Here is a 24445-nt window from a genome sequence, read left to right as displayed (position 1 = left end):
GTTTAAGAAAGGAACATACTAAACTGAACATGAACAAGAACATGATTTGCAGGCTGACTTTTAACATTCGTATACATTTACTGAACTTTCAATATTTTTACAATATTTTTTGAAAGGAACCCTCTTCTTCCCCCAGCTTCCCAGGCTAAAATGTATTATTAAAGTCTGTTGAATGGAGTATTGTCTCTGCTTTCACTCTAGCTTTTATTCTGAATCAGCTGTAATGCTGGTTCTTGAGAGTTCTAACAGTTCACACTAGGACTTTACTAATGACTGCACCACAACTAAAGGGGGGCAGAATTTGTCTGGGCTTACCCAAAGAAGGGCAGCTCTGCTTTGTGGTTGGGGGTTGTGGAGAGGAAGGTGGTCCGAAAATGCTGTAAAAGCTCGGTGGTCAGCTTGCAGCAACAGCTCACACCCTCCCCCCACCCAGAATGTGCAGAAAGGTACAAAACCTGGGTGGGGCAAGTCTCTGTCCGCACAGCAAGAAAGCCAGCATGTCTACTGGATAAAGAAACAGAACAGGGGAGGGGGTTGGGGACTCCTATGATTGGTATGGCAGGGAGCCAACCCCCCTGTTCTCATAGCCCTCCTTAACTCTCTTACGAGGCTGGTGGATGGCAAGGTCCAAGCGATGGGTCAGCTGGGAGACCTGGATGGAAACAAAGGGGGGCTGGTGGAAGCCCCAGAAAATTGATTTGAATAAGCGTGGATTAAACAAAGGGGGGGGGGTGGAAGCCCCGGAGAACTGATTTGAATAAGCATGGATTTGCCTTCACTGTACACTTTATCTGCTGGGTAGTCCCAGACACCTATATAATAAAGTTGTGGCCTGATTAAAACCCATAACAAGTCTCCTGTCCTTTTTGCGGTATACCCAGACAATGATTCATAATGAGCCTTCAAATCCTCCCTTCCTTTCTCCAGTTAAATACTATCATTTCTAGCTACCTTATTTGTAATCACAGCATGCTTCACAATTACACTTACCTTCCCTGGTGAAGGACTTTAAGATCTATGAGTGAAGAGGGCTATGTAACAGCTACACATCATTACTAAGTCTTATGTGGTTTCATGATAAAAATGCTTATATTAATATACACACCCTATATTACACACAAGAAACCATATTAAAAGAACATTAAAATTGTAATGCTAAGCACTCAAAAATGCAGTACCACCACAATTAAGGTTTCCTCTGCAACCTTTATTTGGACCCATTGTACACATACATTGTAATACTGTAACATGATCACATACCATTGTTCCCCCCCCCCGCCCCGCCCAGACACCTACATTATTCAGGACACTAGATGGAACTGCTCTGGGATGGCCATTAATTGTAGATTACTCATTTTCTGGGTGACATGAGGGTCTGATTTGCAAAAGTGCTGAGAACTCTCAGCTGACATCAAAGCTGTGCTTTGAACATATAAAAGGCCACATACTGATAAGTACTATGAAAAAATCAAGTCCTAGGAGTCTCAAATTGAGCACCCAAAATGAGTGGATACTTTTGACCTTAATCTCTGTCAGTTCCACACCCTCATCTCACAGTGTTGCTGTGAATCACTCCAATAGTATGGCAATGAGCACCAAAGAAAGCCATGAGGAATTGGTAATTCTGTCTTCGGAGCAGGATTTAAATAGTGTGCAATGAATACACATAAGGTCACATATTAAACCATGAGCAGAAAACAGAATACTGAAGAAGAGTTGCTTTTTAAGTCAGCACCATTCATCCTGTGTACTGAATGAGGTCGAAGTCCTGTGCTCAGGTAAATAAAGTCCATCAGAATGTATAAATACAGGGAGACAAATTAAGGTTACACAGGCAACACACACCACACAGAGAAAAGTCTGTATTGCGTTCTTGTATCATAAATCTGAACGGCTCATGATTACCTGTGGCTGGGTTGATGCTGGCAGCAATATGAAAGTGACAGAGTGCATTTGCATGTAAAGGAGTGTTCCTATGAACTTCATGAGGATCTTGCTGATGTGGGGAATATCCCGTATGTGCTATGAGGGCAAGTGACCTTCTCCTTCCTCTTCGAAAGGGCCTTAGATTTAACTGTGTGGAGAGTAAGTCATTTTAATTTGGTTTCCAAAGGAAAAAAAGGAGGATTTAATCTATACATTATTTTCTAGAAAAGAAAGCAAGTGAAATTCTTACGGAAAGGAAGTAGCTTTTACAGTTAAAAAGTGCACTGGTGAATTTACAAACTGTATTGTTCATAATGTATCTTCCATAGAAAAGAACTACATAGTAAAAGATGTTAACATCTTCAGAATCCTGTAGAAAGCCTGTATGTACACTGTGTTGCCTTGAATAGAAGTAGTAAAATTCAGAGAAGTCTGTATTCCAATGTATTGGGCTGTACCTGTACAGCCTTCATTCTCAGACCAAATCACAGTATTCCAGATGAGGTCTCACCAGTGCATTGTATAATGGTAACAACTCTTCTCTATCTCTACAGGAAATACCTCACCTGATGCTTTCTACAATTGCATTAGCCTTTTTTTTTTTCCTCCCCACAGCTGCATCATATTGGTGGCTCACAGTCATCCTGATCTTTCTCTTCCTCTGTGGCTTCCAACTGGTAACTCCACAGCTTATAACAAAAATTCTTGTTGATAATCCCTAAGTACCTGGCCTTTGCACTATTTCATTCCATTTCTATTTAAAGAGTTTTCAAGGTCATCCAGATGTTCTTGTATAGTATTTCTGTCTTCTTCTATATTGGCAATATCTCCTAACTTTGTGTCATTTGCAAATTTTATTAACACACTCCAATTTTTTGTGCCAAGGTCATTAATGAAAATGTTAAATAAGATTGGTCCCAAGCCCATCCCTGAGGAACTTCACTAGTAGTCTCCCTCCAGCATGACAGTCTCCATTTTAACTTGTTCCTTATCCACCTTTCAATTCTCATATTCATCTCCAGCTCTCCAATTTAACTAAAATTCCCAGTGGAACTGTATAGAATGCCCTTTCTGAAATCCAGATAGATTGCATTTACTGGATTTCCTTTGTATGAGATAACAGATTTTCCAAAGGAAGATCAAGTTGATCTGGCACAATCTACCTTTTGTAAAACCATGTTCTATTTTATCCCAATTACCACCTACCACTATGCCCTTAACTACGCTCTTTCAAAATTTGTTCTAAGTCCTTGTGTACAACTGAGGTCAAACTAACAGGACTGTAGTTTCCTGGATCACTTCCCTCCTTACCCCCCGCCCTTTTCTTAAACATATGTGCTATATTTGTAATTTTCCAGTCACAGGATACAATCCCCAAGTTTACAGATTAGTTAAAAATCTGTGCCATTGGGCTTACTATTTCATGTGCCAGTTCCTTTAATATTCTTGAAAGGAGATCATCCAGGCCCGCCCACAGGGTACCACTGAGCTTGGCTTCCACCTTGGAGGTGGTCATTTCTTCTTCCATATCTTAGTTTCCATTAACCATGCTGCCACTGTCCTCAAGTTCCTCATTAAACACTGAGGCAAAGTATTTGCTTAGATGTTGTAATCACTTGCCTTACTCCCCCCCACCCCCCGAAAAACTTTAGTCAAGATAGATTCAAATTTTCATGAGGTGACATGGTCACCTATATGATATTGCTGAAGTCAAACTTTCCTATGTACTATTCACCTTAGTGTTGTCATAATTTAATACCCCACTGGCATGAAAAACTGTACAAGCATTGATAGTGTAAAAATGTAAAGACAAACCTCAGATATCTGTCAGTTCGGCTCAATCTACCCAGATTTTGACTACCCTGTATGTTGGGGTTTTATCCCTTCTCAATTTGTCATTCTTGTTCATTCCTAATTTTGTGGTGTAGGCTGTTACATAACATTCTCCCATTTTTTTCCTCACTTTTTTAAAATGAGAAAACAACGTCTTGTCTCTTGCATTCCCTTTGACTTAGAACATATGAGTAGACTGAAATGGGCAGAAACTATGTCTCTGTTTGTTACACTGGTTACCAACACTGGTTGAATAGTTTTTCTTCTCTGGGCTTGCACTGTGCAGTCTTCTAGATTCCATTTCTATGTTATGGTCAACGATTCTAGATTTGGTAAAACTGCCGCTTTAGCATGTGGTAATAATGTGGTTTTAGTAAGTTTCTTCTCTGTTGGGGTTATACAGATCCTGCAAAGCTCGTCTGCAGGCACTGGCAGTGGATCAACCTGCTAGAGTTTCATTATAAGATTCTGTTCCACAGAATCTGAAACTTCAAACTTTCCCACTCAGACCATCACCCACACCATATCCTCTGCTTTATGCTCGTCATCTGAGAGACATAAAGACCATCCATCTAATCCTACCACTAAGTTTGTGTAGGAGCTGGGTGTCCTTAACTTCTCTCCACAAGTATTCAAAAGTACCTCAGCACTTTTTCACTCAGCACTTTTTCATCTGAAGGAGGCAGGCAGGCAGGGCCATTCTCCACAAATACATAAGGCCTTACAGAAAGCAGTTTGTCCTAAACCTCAAGCAAGGTAGCAAGAGAGGGAAAAATATAACCTTCTCCCCACAATACCATCATTTATTTATCAAAGAGGCAAGAGAACATTCCACAACTCCTGAGGTAGCCAGAGAACCCCTATCACAGGTACTTCAAAGCACCATCCTAACTGGGGTTCCATTGCATCTACACCCTAAACGCTCTCTATCATACACCATATTTCCCACATTAAACTAAAAATTATGGAGTACTCTACCTCAGTGCTCAGAACATGAGCACTGGCAGATGGAGAATGAGGGGAATATTTCAACCTTTTCCTACTACACTATATAGGGACATGGTGGGGTACTATTTTACTTTGTATCTCGCCATTCCAATAACTTATGGATTAAGTGCAGCAATAGCCTTTATCTTCCCAATCATTCATCCTGGTGTTATCTCATGACCTCAAGGAGAGGGTTCTGGCCTTAAGACAAAAGGGACAGTGACACTCTCAAGCCACTGTCGTCCCCTTTGCCCTAAGATGTCTAAGGAGGGCTGTTGTGCAAAGAATTGTGACCTGGACTGACATGTTCTAGCACAATTGACACACAGAGATTTCAAGAGTACTCAAACTTCTTCTGTATTTTAAATGTCTTTACTCAATATATTGAGTACATTTATGTGACTAATACCCTCAGAGATGCCGAACTTTATCTGCAACTATTGGATTTTTCTTTATATAGCTCACTTTCAAAGCTAACATGCATACTGGAAGGCATGTTAGCTGAAACAATTAACTTTAAGAGAATACTACAGATCGTTCAAGAAAATAAGTTTTACTTCATTTTAAACATTCACATCAGAAACTAACTCTAAAAGTTACACTCAACCCTATCTGTTTTTTAAACATGCTTTCCAAAGAAATTATAAAACGAATTATTCTCAGAATCTATTCAGCAAATATTTTTTTTAATAAATACAAAAAAGATGTGGTTTGCAAGCAGACAAGTACTGTCCAACAGTTCTCACCTCTAAAGCATTTTGCATTCGTTCCTTACTAGAAGCATTTCTTTTGAAGTTATTGGTTAAGTTCTCTGGTTCAGTCCAATGGTTGTATCCACCAGCGCATGATAAACTATCATTGGGTAATAAAGTCTCTGCCCAGAGACGGCATACATTATCCTTGCAGCAAGTCAGCAGTACATTGCATACAACACCACTGAAAGAAAGTTTTAGGCAGGTTGAAGAAACTAGTTATATTCTGAGCATCCAAAACCTTTCATTATTTTATGTGGGTAAGAACATAACTATAAATTTCCAGAATTATGCATGACACTATGACTTAGGTAGCATATTAAAAAAAATTACAAAACAAAGTTCTTTCATTAACCTGACAAATACCCCCAGAAAACAGGTGAAACTTTGGAACCTGAAATGGACATAATCATGCAACTATTTTAAATATTAGAAGTTTAGTGAACGGTCATGAATACAGCACTGTTATGTGCTTTCCGCCACTTCAAACTTGCAGTTATGTAACTATGCAATATTGGCTCTTTGGTTCCAGCATAAAAAACTAGCCATTTGGATAGAAAAAGTGAACTGTATATTGATAGCCAATATTTTATAAGGTTTTCTTCTTGGAAGCATTCTACAAATATTAATAATCCTCAGCATTCTCTTGTAAGCTAGGTAGGTAGATAGGTTTCCTCATTTTACAGATATGGAAATTTGGACATAGGTAAGTTGTGCAAAAATATGGTCAAAACCATACAGCATGATTATACAATGGGCAGAACTATAATAAGTTATTTGTGACCGCCTCCAAGCTTATTCCTCTAGACATGATTTGCATTATAATAAGCATCAAGAAATCCCAATCAAGATCAGAACTCTACTGTGCTAGGCACTATAAAAACTATATAGACGTTCAAGTTCCCTTCCCAGACAAGCTTACCATGTAGTTTAAGACAACACACTAAAAGGGGATGTAACAAATGATGCAGGAACATGTTCTGGTTATACATCTAGTTTGTGGGCATAATTTTGTGATTCCATGTGAGAGTTGCTAGAGTTGCTAGTTGGTAATAGGTATTGTTTTGTGTACACACACAATCAATCAACTTAAAAATTATCAGATGGCAAATTCCTGTAGCCATGATAGTAAAGATGAATTCTGAGGATCAATTTGACGACTGCCAAGGTAGTAGTTTTATGGAGGACATTCACTATATAAGAGGTGGTACACTATGTATGTGGAATTCAAGTGGGCAGTCAAGGCTGGCATTCATAGAGCACAGAAGTGGAGGGCAACATAACATACAGAATAAGTAAGGAGGGCACCGTTGTGAAGGGCCTTAGACTGCTGCAGTTGCACTCACTGATAACTGACTTAGAGAGAGGGGATTCAAAGAAAGCCAATTAGCAGAGGACAGCACAGATTGTCCTGTTACAGCCCACAGACTTGTCATACAAAGCATTTATTAAATTAACAGATACTGTAGACACAGAATGGTTTAAGACTGTTCCTGGCATAAGGCAGGGCCGCTTACCATCCCTGCAACTTTTCTGCATGGTCACAGATTTTATGATGAGAAGGGCAATAGCTGCTGCTGAAGTCACTCGTATTGTTTGGGCAGGAGAAGCTGCAAGACTTATATTTTGCAGATAATATAGTCATATTGGAGACCAGTTTGGATGGAATGAAGAGACTATTTGTGAGCATAAAAGCAGAAGGTGCTAGAGTGGGACTTTATATCAGTATGCAGAATACCAAGCCTATACTGACAAAGAAAATGATGCCAACACCGGTGGACATGTGATAGATGAGCAAGAGTACAAGAGAGCCAATGACTTCGTTTACCTTGGAAGTACAGTATCTGCTAATAGCCAGCTCACTAAAGTAGTAAAGGCAAGAATCGGCAAAGTCCATGGATCATTTCCTCATTTACCAAACATCAAGAGGAGTAAGAAGATAAATCTACATGCTAAAGTGAGATTATACAACTTAGAAACATGTTAGATGGTAGAAATACACAACCGGAGGCTGAAAGTATTCCATCAGTGTTATTTAAAAAGCATCCCAGGAATGCTTTGGAGAGATCATGTAACCAAGATGGAAGTGTTGCTCCGCACAGTAATCTGCTCACTCAGTAATTAGACAGACATATCTATGCAGAAGTATAAAGTGTGTCTTGGACTGGATTCCATTTGCAGGACAAAGAGTGACCTATCATGGGATAATCAAAAAAGGACGATCAGAGATTCCAAGGCCAGAAAGGAGCATTATGATAATGTAGTCTAATTTCCTGTACAACACAGGCCACAGGACCTCTCCCAAATAATTCCGAGAGCATATGTTTTAGAAAAATCAACCGCTCTTGATTTAAAAATTGACAGTGATGGAGAATCCACTATAAGCATTGGTAAATTGTTCCAATAGTTAATTACTCGCACCATTAAAAATGTACACCTTATTTCCAGCCTCAATTTATTTAGTTTCAACTTCCAGCCATTGGATTGTGTTGTACCTTACTTTACTAAAAAAAGTGCTTATTATTAACTATTTGTTCCCAATGTGGATACTTAGACTGTAATCTACTCACCCCTTTACTGTACCTTCACTGGTTTTCTAACATGTTTTCTAACACTTTTATAATTTGCGTGGCTCTTCTCTGCACCCTCTCCAATTTATCATCATCCTTCTTCAATTGGGGACACCAGAACTGAACAAAATAAACAGTCTAGCAACGATCATGCATGTGACCAATATAGATGTAAAATAACCTCTACTTCTATGTGAGATTCCCCCCTTTCTGCATTCCAGGATCGCATTAGCTCTTTTGGTCATATTGTCACACTGGGAGATCATGTTCAGCTGATTATCTAGGGCTCTATGAAATCTGCGAGAGCACAGACAGAATCAAAACATTAACGTGGAATCCTGCTCTCCCCGGAACGAAGACTTCAGCAGCAGGCGCGGCAGGCTGCATGGCTGTGCTATGTGGAGCCGCACTTGAGAGTCAAGCTGCTGTGGATCAGGAGCCTCCTGATCTGCTGTGCAGAGCCGAGGGAAGGTGGGCTGATGTCAGGATGTCCCTCCTACCCTACCGGTGTACCCGGTCTCTTCTGAGCTGGAGTGGAGGATAGGGGAGTGCTTCTCCACGCACCAGCCTCAGGCTCAGGAGTGGTTGCTGCCAGCTGCTATCTGAACAAGCATTCAGGCTGATGAGTGCTTTGCTTAGAGACACAGCGTGCCGACACACACTCCCTGTCCCCTGTACACGCATCTCTGTGGACTTCTTGTGTTATTGTTCAGCCATGTCAGTTCGGTCATATTATAGAGTGCTACCTTAAACAGTGATTTAAAATGTGTTACTTTTACTGTAATACTGTATACCTGCAGGATGTTCTGTTTAAATTGTATGGTTTTTTTTTTTGTTGGTAAAATCAGTTTTTCCCAATCCAATTCTGAACATTTTTATGTATTTATAGTAAGGCTACTTAATTGTTGTTAATGTATCAAACAATTTGTATTAAAAAAACCCATAAAGATGGAATTCAGAAAATCAGAAAATAAATCAGAAAATTCACAACTAAACATATTTCATAGGGCCCTAATTATTCAGCCCAACCCTCAAAGAGTTAGAGTCACTCCTTCCCAGGATAGTCTCCCAGCCTGTAATTCTACATTCTTTGTTCCTAAATGTATCCATTTACATTTAGGTATATTAAAACGCATACTGTCTGATACAGACAGAAGGAAACTGGAGTTCAGTGTGAATGACCATTTTATTTAGATCCTAACGTGCCTGTCACCATGATACGTTGGGTCTTTAGGACAGGATTTTGATTTTGTACTGGATACTCAAGTAAATGGAGCACCAGTGGAGATCTTTCACACCACAATGAGGTAACAGCATTTGCACATATGAGTAAGAAGCCATGCACAAACGAGAGTTTTGTTATAATCAGATTCTGGGAGACCATAAAGAGAGGAGGTGCTATAATATAATGCACAAAAAGATAGAGTGCTTAACTACTGTTGGATACACACTGTACTGCAGAAGTCAGAACATTCACCAGGTCTGCTTGTTAAGACTTAAGTAGGGATCTAACTTTATTAGTGTCTGAACCAAAAGATGTGATTCCTGTCCAGAACTAAATGCAAAACCTCTCTCTCTCTCCACCCAGAGCTTTCCCACCTTCACATCTTAAAAAATAATAATACAAGTTTGCCTTTTGCTGGTAGGGTAATAGGAAACAACTTTTTACTCACAGGAAGTGCGCAAACTGTGGAAAACAGGGCATATAAGAACCTCAACAGAATGAATAAACATGAGGTGTGTGAGGCAGCACATGGTAAATACTGAAGCAGCAGAGCAGCCACAATTTAGTATTGTTGAATTAGCACAGCAAGAAACTGGATTTAAACCAAGGTCTCCAGGGAAGAACAAAGGGTAGTTTTAAAAAAGAAGCCTACTACAAATGTTGGAAAGAAAGTTTATCAGGTAACGAACAACAATTTACAGATATCAAGCAATTAAGCTACTGACCGTGGCATGTATTTGCTTGTCTTCCTCCATGAAAATCCATTTACAGATCGAGGATGGGCCAAGTAAACAAACGAAAAATCTACATCTTGTGCTTGTTTTTGTGGACTTGAACTTTGAGGTGTTACTGCTGATCGCCAGCTATCGGTATTATACCACACTTTTATAAGACAATCGTCCTGAGCAGAAAGGAGGAAAACAAAAGGAAGTTTATCCTAGTAGAAATTCCAGGGTGAATAAAAGTTTTGGTTTTTTTTTAATTTAAATAGGAATATTTGAATTAAATCCTGTTAAACCTATTTAAATTTTAAATTAAATTTTAAAATGACAACTTATTAAAATAATTTGAATTAAATAAAAAAGATAATATTCAAGCAGTATATTTGCTACTGAAGTTTCAAAGAAAGTCCAACCACTGAACTAGTAGAAGTCACTGGCTAAGCACCTGGAACCAGATTTTGTTGAAGTGCTAAACTAGCTTTTGACAGCAGTAAAGTCTTATGCAGGTGCAGAGAGTATTTTCTTCCTTTCGGTTTATTCCACTAGTTTAGTTCAATTACATGTTCATAAAAAGTTGAGACACCAACTGGGAGTTGAAAAAGCAGAAAAAATTGTCTCTCTCTTTCAATCTACAAATAAAAATGAAGGGGGAGGATCTGATCTGCTAGTTCTAAAATATGGAGGAAATGGTAACCAGTTCAATTCACTAACTACAAACAGTGCTTCTTCCATTTATTAAATCCATTTCAAACATATAACATTTTGATAACTTTTATTCTTATATATCCAGCACATTTAAGGTTTATTTAACTAATAAACAAAGTTTTTAAATGATATTTTGTGCATTTTTTGTGCATTCAAATCTCCAAATGCAGCCTAACACTAATTATAAATAAAAAGTTGATCTAGTAAACAAGTGCATCATTCACCATTTTTTAACATAATAATATAAAAATACAGAGTATATATAAATGTAAATTTTACATATTGTTTAAATAAATGTGTATAAGCATAGTGTATTCTCCTAGCTGTCAAGTACTCGGTTATACCAACCACTAAAAGTTAATCTTGTTGGTAAATTAAAAGTTCAAATGTAAAACAAGATTAAGAGTGATGTAAAAATCAATAGTTCTCGCTCACAAATTCAAATAGATGATTTACATCACACACTTTGGGAAATTTCACCTGAAAATTTTCAACTAGTTTCCACAGATTCTAGAGGATATCGAGTTGATAGATTTGAAAGCCTTGAGTATCATCTGACAAGGCTTTTTACAAGGCGTATCATTTCTCTGGTGGCAGTGAATTCAAGTCACTCAGTAAGCTTCAGGCCTTCCTTGTCTGCCCAATATAAAAAGCTTTTCAAAGACCAAATGGTGCTACAGAAATCCTAGATTCTGTCCTAGATGGTGACAGAATTCCCCTTTAGGGCTACTCTACACTAGAAGCGCTACCCCAGTCCAGCTGCACTTCTATAGTACATCTGGTGAAGATACTCAATGCTGACAGGAGAGAGGTCTCCTGTAGGCATAATACATCCAACTCCACAAGAGGTGGTAGCTATGCCAACAAGAGAAGTTCTCCCACTGACATAGCACTGGCACTTAAGGTGGTGTAACTTACATCACTCAAGAGGGTGGCTGACTCTCACTCCATAGTGACCTAACTTGTACTGAAGTCATAGTGTAGTCAGTCAGAGTAGTCATAGTGTAGTTAGTCAGTCTTGCTAGTGTCAAGTCCCCACCTCCTCTTGGTTGTCTGAACATCCTAACAGCATGGAGATCCTGGAGAAGCTGCTAGAGGTATTCTGTCATGGTTTCAACTTGTGCAATTCCATTAACTTCAGCCGAGTTATTTCTGACTTACACCTGTGTAAACAGGAGAATCCAGGCCACTGACTTGAGAAAACTACACAAACACCTATGACATTCAGAATAATGAAGAGGTTTAGGCACATCTACTGTCCAGTTCTCCAGATTGTCTCTAACTATGCCTACAGAGCAGGGGTGGGCAAACTATGGCCCGTGGGATTGCCCCCTATGGTGCCGTAGGCCCCGCACCACCCTCCGAAGCAACTGGCACCACGTCCCGGGGGCCCCTGGGAGCAGCAGAGGTCTCCATGCGCTGGCAACACCCCCCACAGCTCCCATTGGCAGGGAAAGGGGAACTGCGGCCTATGGGAGCTTTGGGGGAGGTACTTGGAGCGTGGCAAGGGCAGCGCGCAGAGCCCTGTGTCCCCCCTCCCCCAGGGGCTGTGCAGGGACATGGTGCTGGCTGCTTCCTAGAGCGGCGCGGGCCAGGGTGCGTGCCGCTGCTACCCCGAAGCCGCTTTAGGTAAGCGGTGACGAGCTAGAGCCTGAATCCTTCCTGCATCCCGCCCCAAAACTCCCTGCCTGCACCTCGCACCCCTCCTACACCCCAACTCCCTGCCCTGAGCCCCCTGCTTAACCCTGCACCCCATTCCCTGCCCTGAGCCCCGTCGCAACCCGCACAGCCCTCCTGCACCCCAACCCCCTGCACTGAGTGCCCTCCTGCAGTCCGCAACCTTCCTGCGCCGCTTCCCTGAGCCCCCTCCTGCACTCCACACCCTCCCACACCAACCCCCTTCCCTGAGCCCCCTCATACACCCTGCACTCCCTCCCATAACCCAACCCTCTGCCCTGCATACAATTTCCCCACCCAGATGTGGCCCTCAGCCCAAAAAGTTTGCCCACCCCTGCTTCGGCGGCGAAGGAGAGAGAACAAGGACAAAGAAACCTTTTACCCTTTGAGTTTGACCAAAGCCTTGCCGTCCCCCCACCCCCATCAAAGGGCAATAAAGGTGGAAAGCTTGAACCCTCGCCTTCCTTCCTCAGACTTGAAGAGCTTGGCATAGCTCAAAAGCCTGTACCTTCAGAAGTTGGGCCAATAAGTATTACCTCATCTGCCTTGCCTCTCTCAAAAGGTGAACAAAACATTTATACATGTCTTCACTTCCTGCTGGATGAAGCAATAATCTTTCACTAATACTTTGTTCAAATATGTTGCTAATAGGTTGCCCCCTAATCTAGAGACCATCTGCTGTAGTATTTTCCTTTCCTAAAGAGTAAGTGGCAAATGCCTTGCAGGACACTGCTGCAGGGTGGACTGATTTAAAATCAAGATTATTTAAATCACCAAGTGGAAATCCTTGATTTAAGTCACTGATTTTGATCTAATTTTCCATTTGTACTTCAGCTATTTTCAAAAGAAAGGTGCATTCTCATTGGCACAAATAACCATTAAAACATACTGATTTACAACTAAACAGAACATTTACACTAGATTTGGTTCATCTTTTTGTTACCTACGAGGGTACACTATACCTACATACATTTGTTTAAACAATTACACAGCTTAATATTTTCAGATTCTTATTAATTATACATTTTAGCATGTTAGTAAATGATGAACAATATATTACTTATTAGATAGTTAACATTGTGCGCATGATGTGTGTCAAGTTGCATTAAGATGGTAATGAATTTAAACAAACACAAAACAGCATATAAAATTTTATTAAAACAACCTTAAATATTTTGGATACATAAAACTTCTCTTATCAAAAGATATTTCACATTTACAATTAAATCTCCTTACACAGAGTGATTAACTGCAGTCAGTGATTTAAACATTATTTCAAGTCAGCCTGGGGAAATTTACAAATGTGCCTAAGTGAAAGTGACTGATGCCTAAGCTCCGACTTGCCTAAGGCTCTTTAAAAGGGGTCTCCTAAGTTACTTTGCCAGTCTTTTACACCCAGGAGCACAGTCTCTGGGTCTCCCACAGAATCAAGCTCTTAATACACCATATAACCTATTTTGCCACATTTATAAAGGTTGACCTCAGAAGTTAAAATCAGGGGAAAAACATCTTTCTTTATATAGAAAAGCACCTTTTAACACAAAGTTTTTGATAGAGGCTCATGGATTCGATATAATTTCTTTTTAAACATTTTAAGAGATTACAAGAAGTTTAGACCTTAACATTTTGTATTAAGTTCAGATTTCATTTTAAACAGGTATATTGTTGAAAAGAAAATAGTACTATATTCTATTTTCAACAGAAATTTTAAGAATCCATTTTAAATAAAAGAAAACAGATTTCCCCCCCGCCCCAAAAGTAATTTTTTAGTCATCCTGCACGGCTCCTCCAAGAGTATGAGCATGTTCCTCTCTGCCTGTGTATGCAGAACAGTGGTCTGACTAGATGAATTACGGCCATTCTTAGAGCAAGTTTCTGCCTCCAGTATACTTGTGTGTAGCTATTTATTCCATAACAGATCATGTGCTTAGTAGCATACAGTCATGGTTAGTACAGTAGATGATTATTTTTTATGCCCTTTCCAAAATGCACAGCTATCCCCAGACTGCAACCTAGCCAAAAAACACTCAGATCAATACGAGGCATACACAACATAGCAGATTACTACTATCGGAACCTTATTTCATTTCCTGATTTCAGAAACTTATCAGTAACCTTATGCTACATGATCTTCATTATAACATATTTCGGGCAACTAATTTCCAATATTATCAATTCTCAGAATATGGCTCTGGACAGGATTCAAGAACATTCTGACAGGACCTGCTTGTGATGTCATGTCAGTATTTAAATCCCCTTTGAATAAGAACGATAGCATTAATAGCATCATTAGATAGCCTATGTACACACTCTCCACAGACACTGCAGGCTACAACATGGACAAACAATAGTTTTCCAGTGCACCCATCAGACCACCTTGAGTTCCCTCTCCCTGATTCCACAGCATTAAGTTTTGTATTCTCTTTTGAGAACCGAGTAAGGAGAATTAAATAGCTTTTCTAGAAGAAGAAGTTGGAAGAATTTTAGCCCTCCCAATTACTCAAAGCAGGCATAAAAGAATTTCTGGAAGCTACTGACATTCTGAATTATAAAAAAAGAAAAAAACAAGTATTACTTCTCCTGTTTTTCAAAAAATGGATGCAGTCAAGGTCTGCATTACTTCATAACCTTTCTAAAGAAAGATAATTCTGTCATAAAATTATTTACCTTTCCTGCAGTAGCAAAGAATTCTCCATCTGGTGAAAATTTCATTAGATAAACCTGGGAAGCAGTTCTGTAAAATAAAGAATTAAAAAACATTAATTTGACAATTCAAAAATGTAGCAACATAAATAAGGTTAATTTTTTTCAGAAGCATAGAATACATAGGTTTCAGAGTAACAGCCGTGTTAGTCTGTATTCGCAAAAAGAAAAGGAGTACTTGTGGCACCTTAGAGACTAACCAATTTATTTGAGAATGTATCCAATGAAGTGGGCTGTAGCTCACGAAAGCTTTAATAAATAAAATTGGTTAGTCTCTAAGGTGCCACAAGTACTCCTTTTCTTTTTACAGAATACATAGTTATTTCTTTGAAATTTTATGAAAAATTCTCTGTATTTTAGATTTAGTTTCATATACTGCAGTTGGCATCATCGAACTCAAGCACTAGCAAGCTATGGGGCTGTGTAAGGCAGACTCTGCTACAGCTGAGGTGTCAAAGGAAGGCTGTGGTTAGCAAAGACATCAGGTTCAGATGACCTGCTGTCTCCTACCAGAGAGGCTGCGATTGTGATGAGGTGGATGCTGATGGTCTGGACTTAAACTGCTTCTCCCAGATGCGCTCAACCCTCACTTCAAATTCAATTCCACTCAACTTTTTCCATGAACAAACCACAAGAGCGCTTCTTCTCTTCCTGCACCATACATCCCAGAGGAATACATTAAAGCAGTACTCTGATTTTTGTGTTTTATTTTTAAATCTAACACACCACGTGAAGTAGTCCTCATTACTGTTTCTGTTAGCCTGATAATTAAAACAACTAGATTTTAAAAAAAATCTAGTTGATTATGTTGTGCTCTCACTGCACTTCACTTCCATTGAAAAATATGTAAGCTTTCACTGTCACCATCTTTATACTGTAGTCAGCAATGCAGATGTTCTGTCTAGATTTATTTCCAAACCATTTTGGTTATTTGAAGAAACTGGGTAAAACACACATTGATACAATCACACAAGGCATAAAGATGACATCCCTCTTCCACTGTCATGATACAACTATCTGAGTTGACTATTGGAAGAAAAAGTTGTTTTTTCAGAAGTTTAAAACCAGGAAAATCAACACTTGATAAGTCTTAAAAGTGAACTCAAAAGATAGGCCAACTCCAGAGATGGTATTTTTGTTTTAGGTTTTGAATCAAAGACAGACCTAAGTACCCTCTTTCTTGATGTGATCTTAACAGCCTACCTGATCTTATACACCATGATACATTATATTAATTTTAATTTTATTTGGAATAACAGGAAGTGAGAACTACTGTGACCAGATCTCACATTTCTGAGATTTATGAAACATAAAAGGTAAAAATGAAGCCATTTCTTGAAAGAGTATTTTCTATGTTTTATCTTTTTTTTTTTTGTTACACACTGAAACAGAACAGAATCCACTTGTTTTCACAGGAACTATAAACAACCTGGAAAAAAAGCATTTGGATGATGCAGTGATGGTGTGCTGATGTTAGAGCTTATATCTGAAAATAAATCTGTGCAGATGCAAGTTCATTGCCATAGTAGAAAGGGGGTGGGGAAAGAGGGACTTCCTGGAAATTCTACAGAATACTACTTTTTGAAGAATGTAGAATGCTTCTACAATTGAACTGATCTAAAAGTAGAAAGGAAAACATTTCATTTTATTCTTAGTCTGAAAGAGTCCTAAACCAGTATGTTTGCCTTCTGTTTCAGTTGCTGGAGTATCTGGGTTGACCTCTATCCTGGAAAGTTGGAAATATCACCTCCTGCCTCCAAGAGAAGAAAATGGCCAGAAAGATTGCCTTTGTTGAGAGGTCTTGTTGAGTACCTCGACTGAGAAAGCAGGTGGTTCCATTTTGGATTAATCCTTCAGATTTTTCTAATGGATTCTCCAAGATTATCAAAGACATGGGCATGACTGAAGCTATTATTATAAAGATCTTTGTGTAACATCTCAAATTCTGATTCCCCCTACCCTTACTGCTTTGAACAAAAATAAGATGGTCAGCTACAAATTATGTTCTGCACAACCTCAGCTTACTTAGATATAAAATTTATAAAAAGAGCAACACTGCAGTGTTTTCCCAAAGAGAGTACCTGCTCCATATGCTACAGTTAAAAATCTTTGGGACCTGATTGTGTAATATGCTGAGGAGATCTCACTTGTGAGAAAAGAAGAATTTCCATAATGAACTAGTTCATACTAAAATCCATTATTTTTATGTCCATGAAACATTTCAAGATATGATGCTGAACATAATCTAGCAGCAAAAACATGATATTAAGAAATATATTTAATAGATCCTTTCCGTTTATAGAAGTGATCTTCAGGTGTTAGTATAAGACTTCTAAACTCCTCATCTGGGAAGGATGAAAACTTGGGGAGAAGCTTCCGTCTGCAGCAGAACAAGTAGATGAGACTCAATTAGAATTGGTAATTCTCTGGGACCCTAACTCTAATTTTTAAATTAAGTATTACCTGAGAACAAAGAAGGCCTTATAAATTATCTTCTAGTACAGGCTAGACCACTGCTGAGAAAACCCTGTGAAAAATGGGTTGAAATGGCAGCTGGGGTAGGTTGCACTCACAGAGTGAGGGAGCCAGAAGAAATGCAGATTTAATACACAAGATTCTAGAAGGAAGGTTAAATAGGTTCCCATTTCTGGAAATCAAAGTCACCTTAAGTGCTCAGCAGATGGAGGGGAAATTCTCACATTCTGAAGTGCTCTACTGTAAGCCTAAAGGTCCTCTCCCAGAAAGAGGCAACGTAAACTATTGATCAAGTTCTGTGCTGCAGCATTCCAGCAAAGGGAATTTGACCTCAAAGGAACATGGAAGGGAAACAAAGTTTCTAAATTCCCTTTTTTGTGCTGGAATAAGCAGTTTTGTCAGGGTCTAGACACCAGCAGCAAACCTGCTACCAGGCAAAAGATTCAGATTGTGCAGCAGTGGAGGAAGAGCTGAAGGGCTGTCAATGAAACCTCTTTGCTTCTCTCTCAACTGCTCCAAGTTCCTCTGAGACGGATAATAGACCTGGGTAAGGGGATGTTGCCTAAAGCAATCCTGTGGTATTACTTGCTTCTTAATTAGTGATGACCTAACACATACAGACCTAAACAAAGCCATGCAGTCCTTCAACAAGTGGAGGGCCTCCTCTGTTTTAGAAAGTAAGTTACCCTCAAAGGGAAGGTCTTAAATTTTGGTTGGATCTCCAGTCTTCTGATCTCCACAGACGTGGCCATGGCATGTGCTGCTGAATTGGATGCCTCCAGCTCTCGAGGGAAGTGCAGGCTCTCAGTGGTCCTTAGTCAGGATGGCTTTTAGTTCCTCTCATAAATACTGTGGTAGCTTATCAACAAATGGAGACAGTTTGTCCAAATTCAGAGAGTCATATTTAGAGAGCAGGGCTTGACTGTCAGCCATGCACATCTGAACATTAACAGAGGAGTAGACTGTGTGTTCAAATAGTTTGACTTTCTTCAAGTCTTTCCCCCTAACTCTGAGAGGCCCCTGCTGTTTTCACCTCTCTTGGACAGTGGCTACTACAAACAAATCTAGTAATTGGTGGGAAAAGTAGTATTAAAATTCCCTGGAACAGATGTGGTACCTCCTGCACACCTGTATGGCTGTACAGTTGGGCAAAGACTGATCAGGATCTGGGTACCACAGTGGTAAGTACATAAGGAGTACCAGGAGGGACGTTCCCTGAGAGATCTGGACAGTTTCCTGACAAAGTCCTCCCTAGACACCCTACTCCCATTGTGCTACTGAAATGGGAAGAGGGAGGGCATATAGGAGATGACTCCTTACTGTACTTTGAAGGGAAAAGAGAAGGAGTACACCTACTCCACAAGTGGGCCATCCTGTCATGAGGGCCCTGGATCTGCTGTATCCTCCTAATTGGGTCAGGATGAAGTCAGTACCAGAGATACCACATTTGTCTGCGGCACTGACAACTAAAACTGGTGGCTTAGCTATCGCCACCTTCAATCTCCCAAGGAGAGGTAACTCCAATACCAGGCCCACTATTAAATAATTCGATATTGTGTAGGCCCAAAACTCTAGGTTCTGATGTGCTGGGCACCAAAGAACACTGTTTAAGGTGACCAGTACCAAAGTGCCAGGTAGTGTGTGTGACTTTGCTTCATTATACAGGTTTGGTGGATAATGCTGGTACTCTCAACAGTCAGTGCCATGTGCTAAAGCAGGGGTGGGCAAACTTTTTGGCCTGAGGGCCACACCTGAGTGGGGAAATTGTATGCAGAGCCATGAATATAGGGCTGGGGCATGGGGTTGGGGTGCGGGAGGAAGTGTGGTGTGCAGGAAGGGGCTCAGGGCAAAGAGTTGGGGTGCACGAGGGGTGCAGGTACAGCAGGAGGCTCAGGGCAGGGGGTTGGGATGCAGGAAGAGGTGCAGAGTGTGGGAGGAGGCTCAAGGCAGGGTGCTAGTGGGTTCAGGAGAGGTGCAGAGTGTGGGATGGGGCTCAGGGTAGGGTGTTGGGATGCAGGAGGGGGCGTAGAGTGCCAGAGGGGGCTCCGGACAGGGGGTTAAGGGCTCAGGGTGCAGGAGGGGTTGGGGTTTGGGTGCGGGCTCTGGCCTGGCGCCCCTTACCTCGAGCGGCTCTGGGGTGGCAGCAGTGTGCAGCAGGGCTAAAGCAGGCTCCCTGCCTGCCCTGGCCCCACGCTGCTCCTGGAAGTGGCCAAAATATCTGGCAGTGGCTCCTGGGGGTGCTCCGCCATGCACTGCCATGTGCCAGTGCTCCGCCATGCACTGCCCTCACTTGCGGGTACCACCCCCGAAGCTCCCATTGGCCATGGTTCCCTGTTCCCGGCCAATGGGAGCTGCCAGGAGCGGTGCCTGCAGGTGAGGGCAGCACACCAAGCCCTCTGCCCACCCTCTCCCCAGGGGCCACCGTGACATGGTGCTGGCTGCTTCCAGGAACAGCGTAGGGCCAGGGCAGGCAGGGAGCCTGCCTTAGCCCCACTGTGCCACAGGGCTGGCAATCCCGCAGGCCGGATTGAAAGCCCTGGTGGGCTGGATCCGGCCCGTGGGCTGTAGTGTGCCCTCCCCTGCGCTAGAGGTACCTTTGTCAGGACATTGACTGCCCTTTGACTGTTGAGCTGAACACAAAAGCGTGGTATCCGTTGTTAAGACTACATTAAGTTTCACAGGGATTTAGCTACTGACATAGTCCTAGATCCACAGCTGAGGGGGGTACTGTCTAACCTATAAACTAAATATATGACTTAAGTGTTTTTGTGCGAATTGATAAAAAGACTAACACCATACTAATGTTAGCTGAGTGTGCACTGAGAACAGGGGGACATTGCAGGGATTCCGTCTCACTGCCATGAGCAGTAAGAAGGAACTCAAGGGCAGTTGGGTCTGCTCAGCCCTTCATGCTGTTAGATGGGAGGACAGAGGACATCTAGGGTGTAGTCTTAACGCACATTACTGGTCTAAAGAATGCAATCTAGTGGCAATGTGCAACAGGAGAGGAATCCATGTGGACAATCGTTTGAAGAACCTTACTTATAAAAGATCTAGATAGGGAGCCAACTTTAACTTAACCACATTCCCGTGATTACAGTAAGCCAGCAGTCCCAAAATAGTAGTAAGTTACCTAAGATTTCTGTTCTTCTAGCCTTTATGATCTCATACATTATACTACTTCTACTTGAATTCATCACTTCCCACATTTTCCTTGCTTTTGCAGGAAGTGAGAGATACCTGGTATAACTGGTTTTATCAATACATTTCAGTCGGGCAAACTACAATTTTTGATGATCTCCACACACACACAAAAAATACTTTCAAGAAGCCAAACTAATGTGAAGCAGAATGAAAATGTGTTTAGTACCACCCATCTATAATAATTTGAAGGACTGAAAGGATTCATTTTTTCAGTAATATTTCAGCATATTTCAGAAATGTCTGAAAGACGACGTACATAGCAGGATGACACACCACTGTAATTCATTAAGAGTTTCATCTGGAAAAAGTGGACTACAACAAAACTCAATTTTGCTTTTATTGAAGTTTTGTATTTTTTGTAAACTTGCTTCTTACTTGCATTGCCACATACACCTCCAGTCCCCAAAGCTAATGTCTGTTCTTTCAGGATTCCCATCTTCAGATTGGCTTTCCAAATTAACATTGGACCAAAGCTGCAGACAGCTGGAACCAGTCAAAAGACGAGTGCCTACAACAAAGTTTAAAATTATAATATGTACAAATCAAATTATGAGGCATAGCTTTTTATACTGAAGAGAAGACCAATTAATCTGTATCACAAACACTGTGTTATAGACAAGAGCCATAACATACTAAAAATATCATCTCCTTTTCTATACACAATCCTATAAGGTGCCATATGCAGCAAAACCTTTTTAGACTGGATCAACCTTACAAAAAAAGACAGCATTTATTTTTACATATTCGGTCATGTTTTATGTTTAATTTGGACACCTGTGGTCCAAATACATATTTTATCTACACTGTTTCCAAAGTAGGTTGCATTTGTTCAACAAAAGACACTAGGCACTTCTGTAATAATACAACTAATTATACTAATATTTTGAAAGAAGAGTATATGCAATAATGAGGGTTTAATTACAAGAGCTATCAATCCTGGAACCTTGTTATCCCTACCCCCATCTGGGGCCAGGGATGAAGTGTTAAAACGTCCCTCTTTCATACAATTTTTTTTATGCCACCCTCCCACTTTTTTTTTTAAGCAGCCAGCACTGGACACTGCTGAGGATAGGACAACATTATAGACCATTGGTTTGTTGAGATATGATTGAGATGCAGACTTTTTTTTTTTTTAAATAAAAATGTCTCTCATTGAAGATACATGTCAGTGTCTCAGAATGCAGGTGACAAGTGGCATTCATAACACTCTCCTCATCCTCATCTTGTTTTGCTATAACAAAAGGAAAATCTCTTCTCCCTAAAGAAGAATTCAAACTCAACACATGATATTAAAACAATTAGAAGTTTTAGTTAATTCCATTCTTACCTGTGGGATCCCATGTTATATTATGTACTATAGAGTCCAGTAAAATTTGACCACTCTTCTGCCACTGGTAGTACACCCCCTACAATCAAAAGTATTAGCACACTTCATTAGCTTAAGTGAGATATTTACAATACAACTCATTTAATACATAATTACTGAAATACTATGCCTGTATGGCATTCAAAGTTTTACTAGGCAACAGGCATTTGGAACTTCTTAGAATGGAAGTAAACTTTTTTTAAAGGAAATCTCTGAATGGATAAGTCAAGGCCATACAAGTCACAGCTGTGATCTCATGTTCTAAGAAATATGAAGAGATACGAAGGGTCTAAAAATTGATACGCTCACGTGCATCTTGATTTGTTAAAAATTTAGAATTCAGACAAATTAAAAGGATTAACAGCTTTATCTAGAACATTAAACATTATTTTAGTCTAGTCTTAATGAAAACTAGCATCCTCAGCTGATTTTGAAGAGCATTTGGAAGATTAAGTAAATGGAATGTCTACAAATACAAAATCTTCCAGATTTTTTAAAGCATGCACGTCTTTAACAAAGTGTAGTAAATCTATATCCACTGGAAAAGAGCTTCCTGAATTACCCCCAGGTACTATGTATGTCTTAGGAACTTCATAAAGTAAGCATAGTTCAGGAAGCAGATTTCTTAAATCCCTAGGAGATAGAAAATTGTGTTGCACCCCCTAAAGCCACATGGATCTGATGGAATACACACAAGATGGAACCTAAATCCATTGTTGTATTTGTACCCTTGTATCATCTTAATACTTTGCACTTACGTGACATTTTGCACAGACTCAGGAAGACTCAATACTCTTGTAAAGTATGCTATGAAAAGTGGGCTCAAAGATTAAGTAACCTGCTCTAAATCACATAAACCAGCTCCTAAAAGAATCAAGATTAGGATCCATGTCGAACTGAAACTCAAGGCTAATGCATAAATTTGCCCACACCAAAGGAAGTCACACTATGTGGAATATGAGAGTACAGTTTTTACCAACCTTTATAAAACCCTCTGAAATCTACAGATAAATATATTCTAAAAATGCTTTGCAAAATAAGTAGCAGAATTTTCAAAAGTACTTGAGATGCACATGAGCAAGAACAAGCAGAGCTGCATTACAAAAAGATGAATAAAAGCATTATAAAACCATATGCAGCAGGATGTAAACATATCATTTACTAGCTAGTTTAAAAGCAAACTTCCCTATGCACAGGTTACAGTACTCCATTTTGAGCTTTTTGCACTTTCTGCTGGTATTGGCCACGATCAGAGAGAGTGAATCACTGATTTGCACAGATGAATCATTGCACAGGTGAAACAATTACTATGTATGTTTCTTATGGATTGGTCCACTGTATCCCCTTCTGAAGTGTTATGAAGAGGTATTATAATAATATGGTATTTTAACTAGCATGTGCCCCACCCCTTTTCCACATTTTCACACAAACATCCTATATCCCAATTTTAAACTGGTATCTCATCTTGTATCTCAGAAAAGGCAACTCCCAAGTAATAAAAGTAAACAACAGCAATTATTTAAATTTGTCAAGGCAGTTGAAGTTTCTGTTAAGACAGTTCATTCACTTACAGCAGGATGATTGCTCTTCGGTTTCAGGACAGTAACTGGTTCAAAAATACAAATCATGTTTCCATAAGACGCTGCAATCTAAAATAAAGTTATATAAAACAAAACAAAAATATTTAAAAATTAATTTGAGATGTGGATTATTGATTCTACTTTCATTCATTCTATGTAAAAATATTTCCCTCTATATTCTTGAGCTTGTGTCTCTATTTCCTTCTGAATCAAGGATCAGAACTTGAGGAACATATCAGAAAAAAAAAATCTTTAAAACATATTGCAAAGTTTGAAACACTAGAAAAAACTGTTTGCTTACAACTATATTTCTGGGTAAGACCTGAGGATCAACCACCATAAGAGTAAGTGTACCAGATACCAATTTTAATATGAATCCTCAATCTAGTATCAAAAGTTTTTAAACATGCAATTTAGGTAGCTACTTTAAGAAAAGATACTGGACTCCATTTTTAATACGCTGTGGAAAGGATGAAAAGCACTTCATCAATCAATCCGCCTTTTCACTGTTAACATATTACATTGTTGCACTGAGTGTCTGGAAGCATGAAAGCCACTTAATTCACTGGACAGTCATATAGAGCCACAAAATATATAGTTACAACAAACAAAAACAATACTTAATATTTTTTATCAAGAGTACTAAATAAAACTTACAATAAAGACAGCCTTATCTGGGAACCAATGAGTAGTCTTGTTCTATCCATAGTGCTAACCACA

General features: G+C 39.9%; 1 protein-coding gene across 5 annotated transcripts in view; it reads right to left on the bottom strand.

Moving 5' to 3' along the window:
* DMXL1 (Dmx like 1) overlaps window positions 1-24445 on the bottom strand; it is a 146205-nt gene that overhangs the window by 94821 nt on the left and 26939 nt on the right. For all 5 annotated transcript variants that reach the window (XR_012159032.1, XM_073344776.1, XM_073344772.1 and 2 more), the window contains exons 3-9: window positions 23717-23794; window positions 22107-22185; window positions 21155-21287; window positions 15065-15131; window positions 10019-10194; window positions 5493-5682; window positions 1906-2074 (exon numbers count right to left, since the gene is read on the bottom strand). Coding sequence is in view for 4 of the 5 variants with exons in the window: in XM_073344776.1 (XP_073200877.1) it covers window positions 1906-2074; window positions 5493-5682; window positions 10019-10194; window positions 15065-15131; window positions 21155-21287; window positions 22107-22185; window positions 23717-23794 (892 nt within the window). In the remaining variant the exon portion in view is untranslated. The remainder of the gene's footprint in view (window positions 1-1905; window positions 2075-5492; window positions 5683-10018; window positions 10195-15064; window positions 15132-21154; window positions 21288-22106; window positions 22186-23716; window positions 23795-24445) is intronic.

Source organism: Lepidochelys kempii, chromosome 5, assembly GCF_965140265.1.
Source record: "Lepidochelys kempii isolate rLepKem1 chromosome 5, rLepKem1.hap2, whole genome shotgun sequence".
In the NCBI taxonomy this organism is placed as follows: Eukaryota; Metazoa; Chordata; order Testudines; family Cheloniidae; genus Lepidochelys; species Lepidochelys kempii.
The sequence above is the reverse complement of the archived record's forward strand: the minus strand, read 5'-3'. Positions and strand labels throughout refer to the sequence as shown.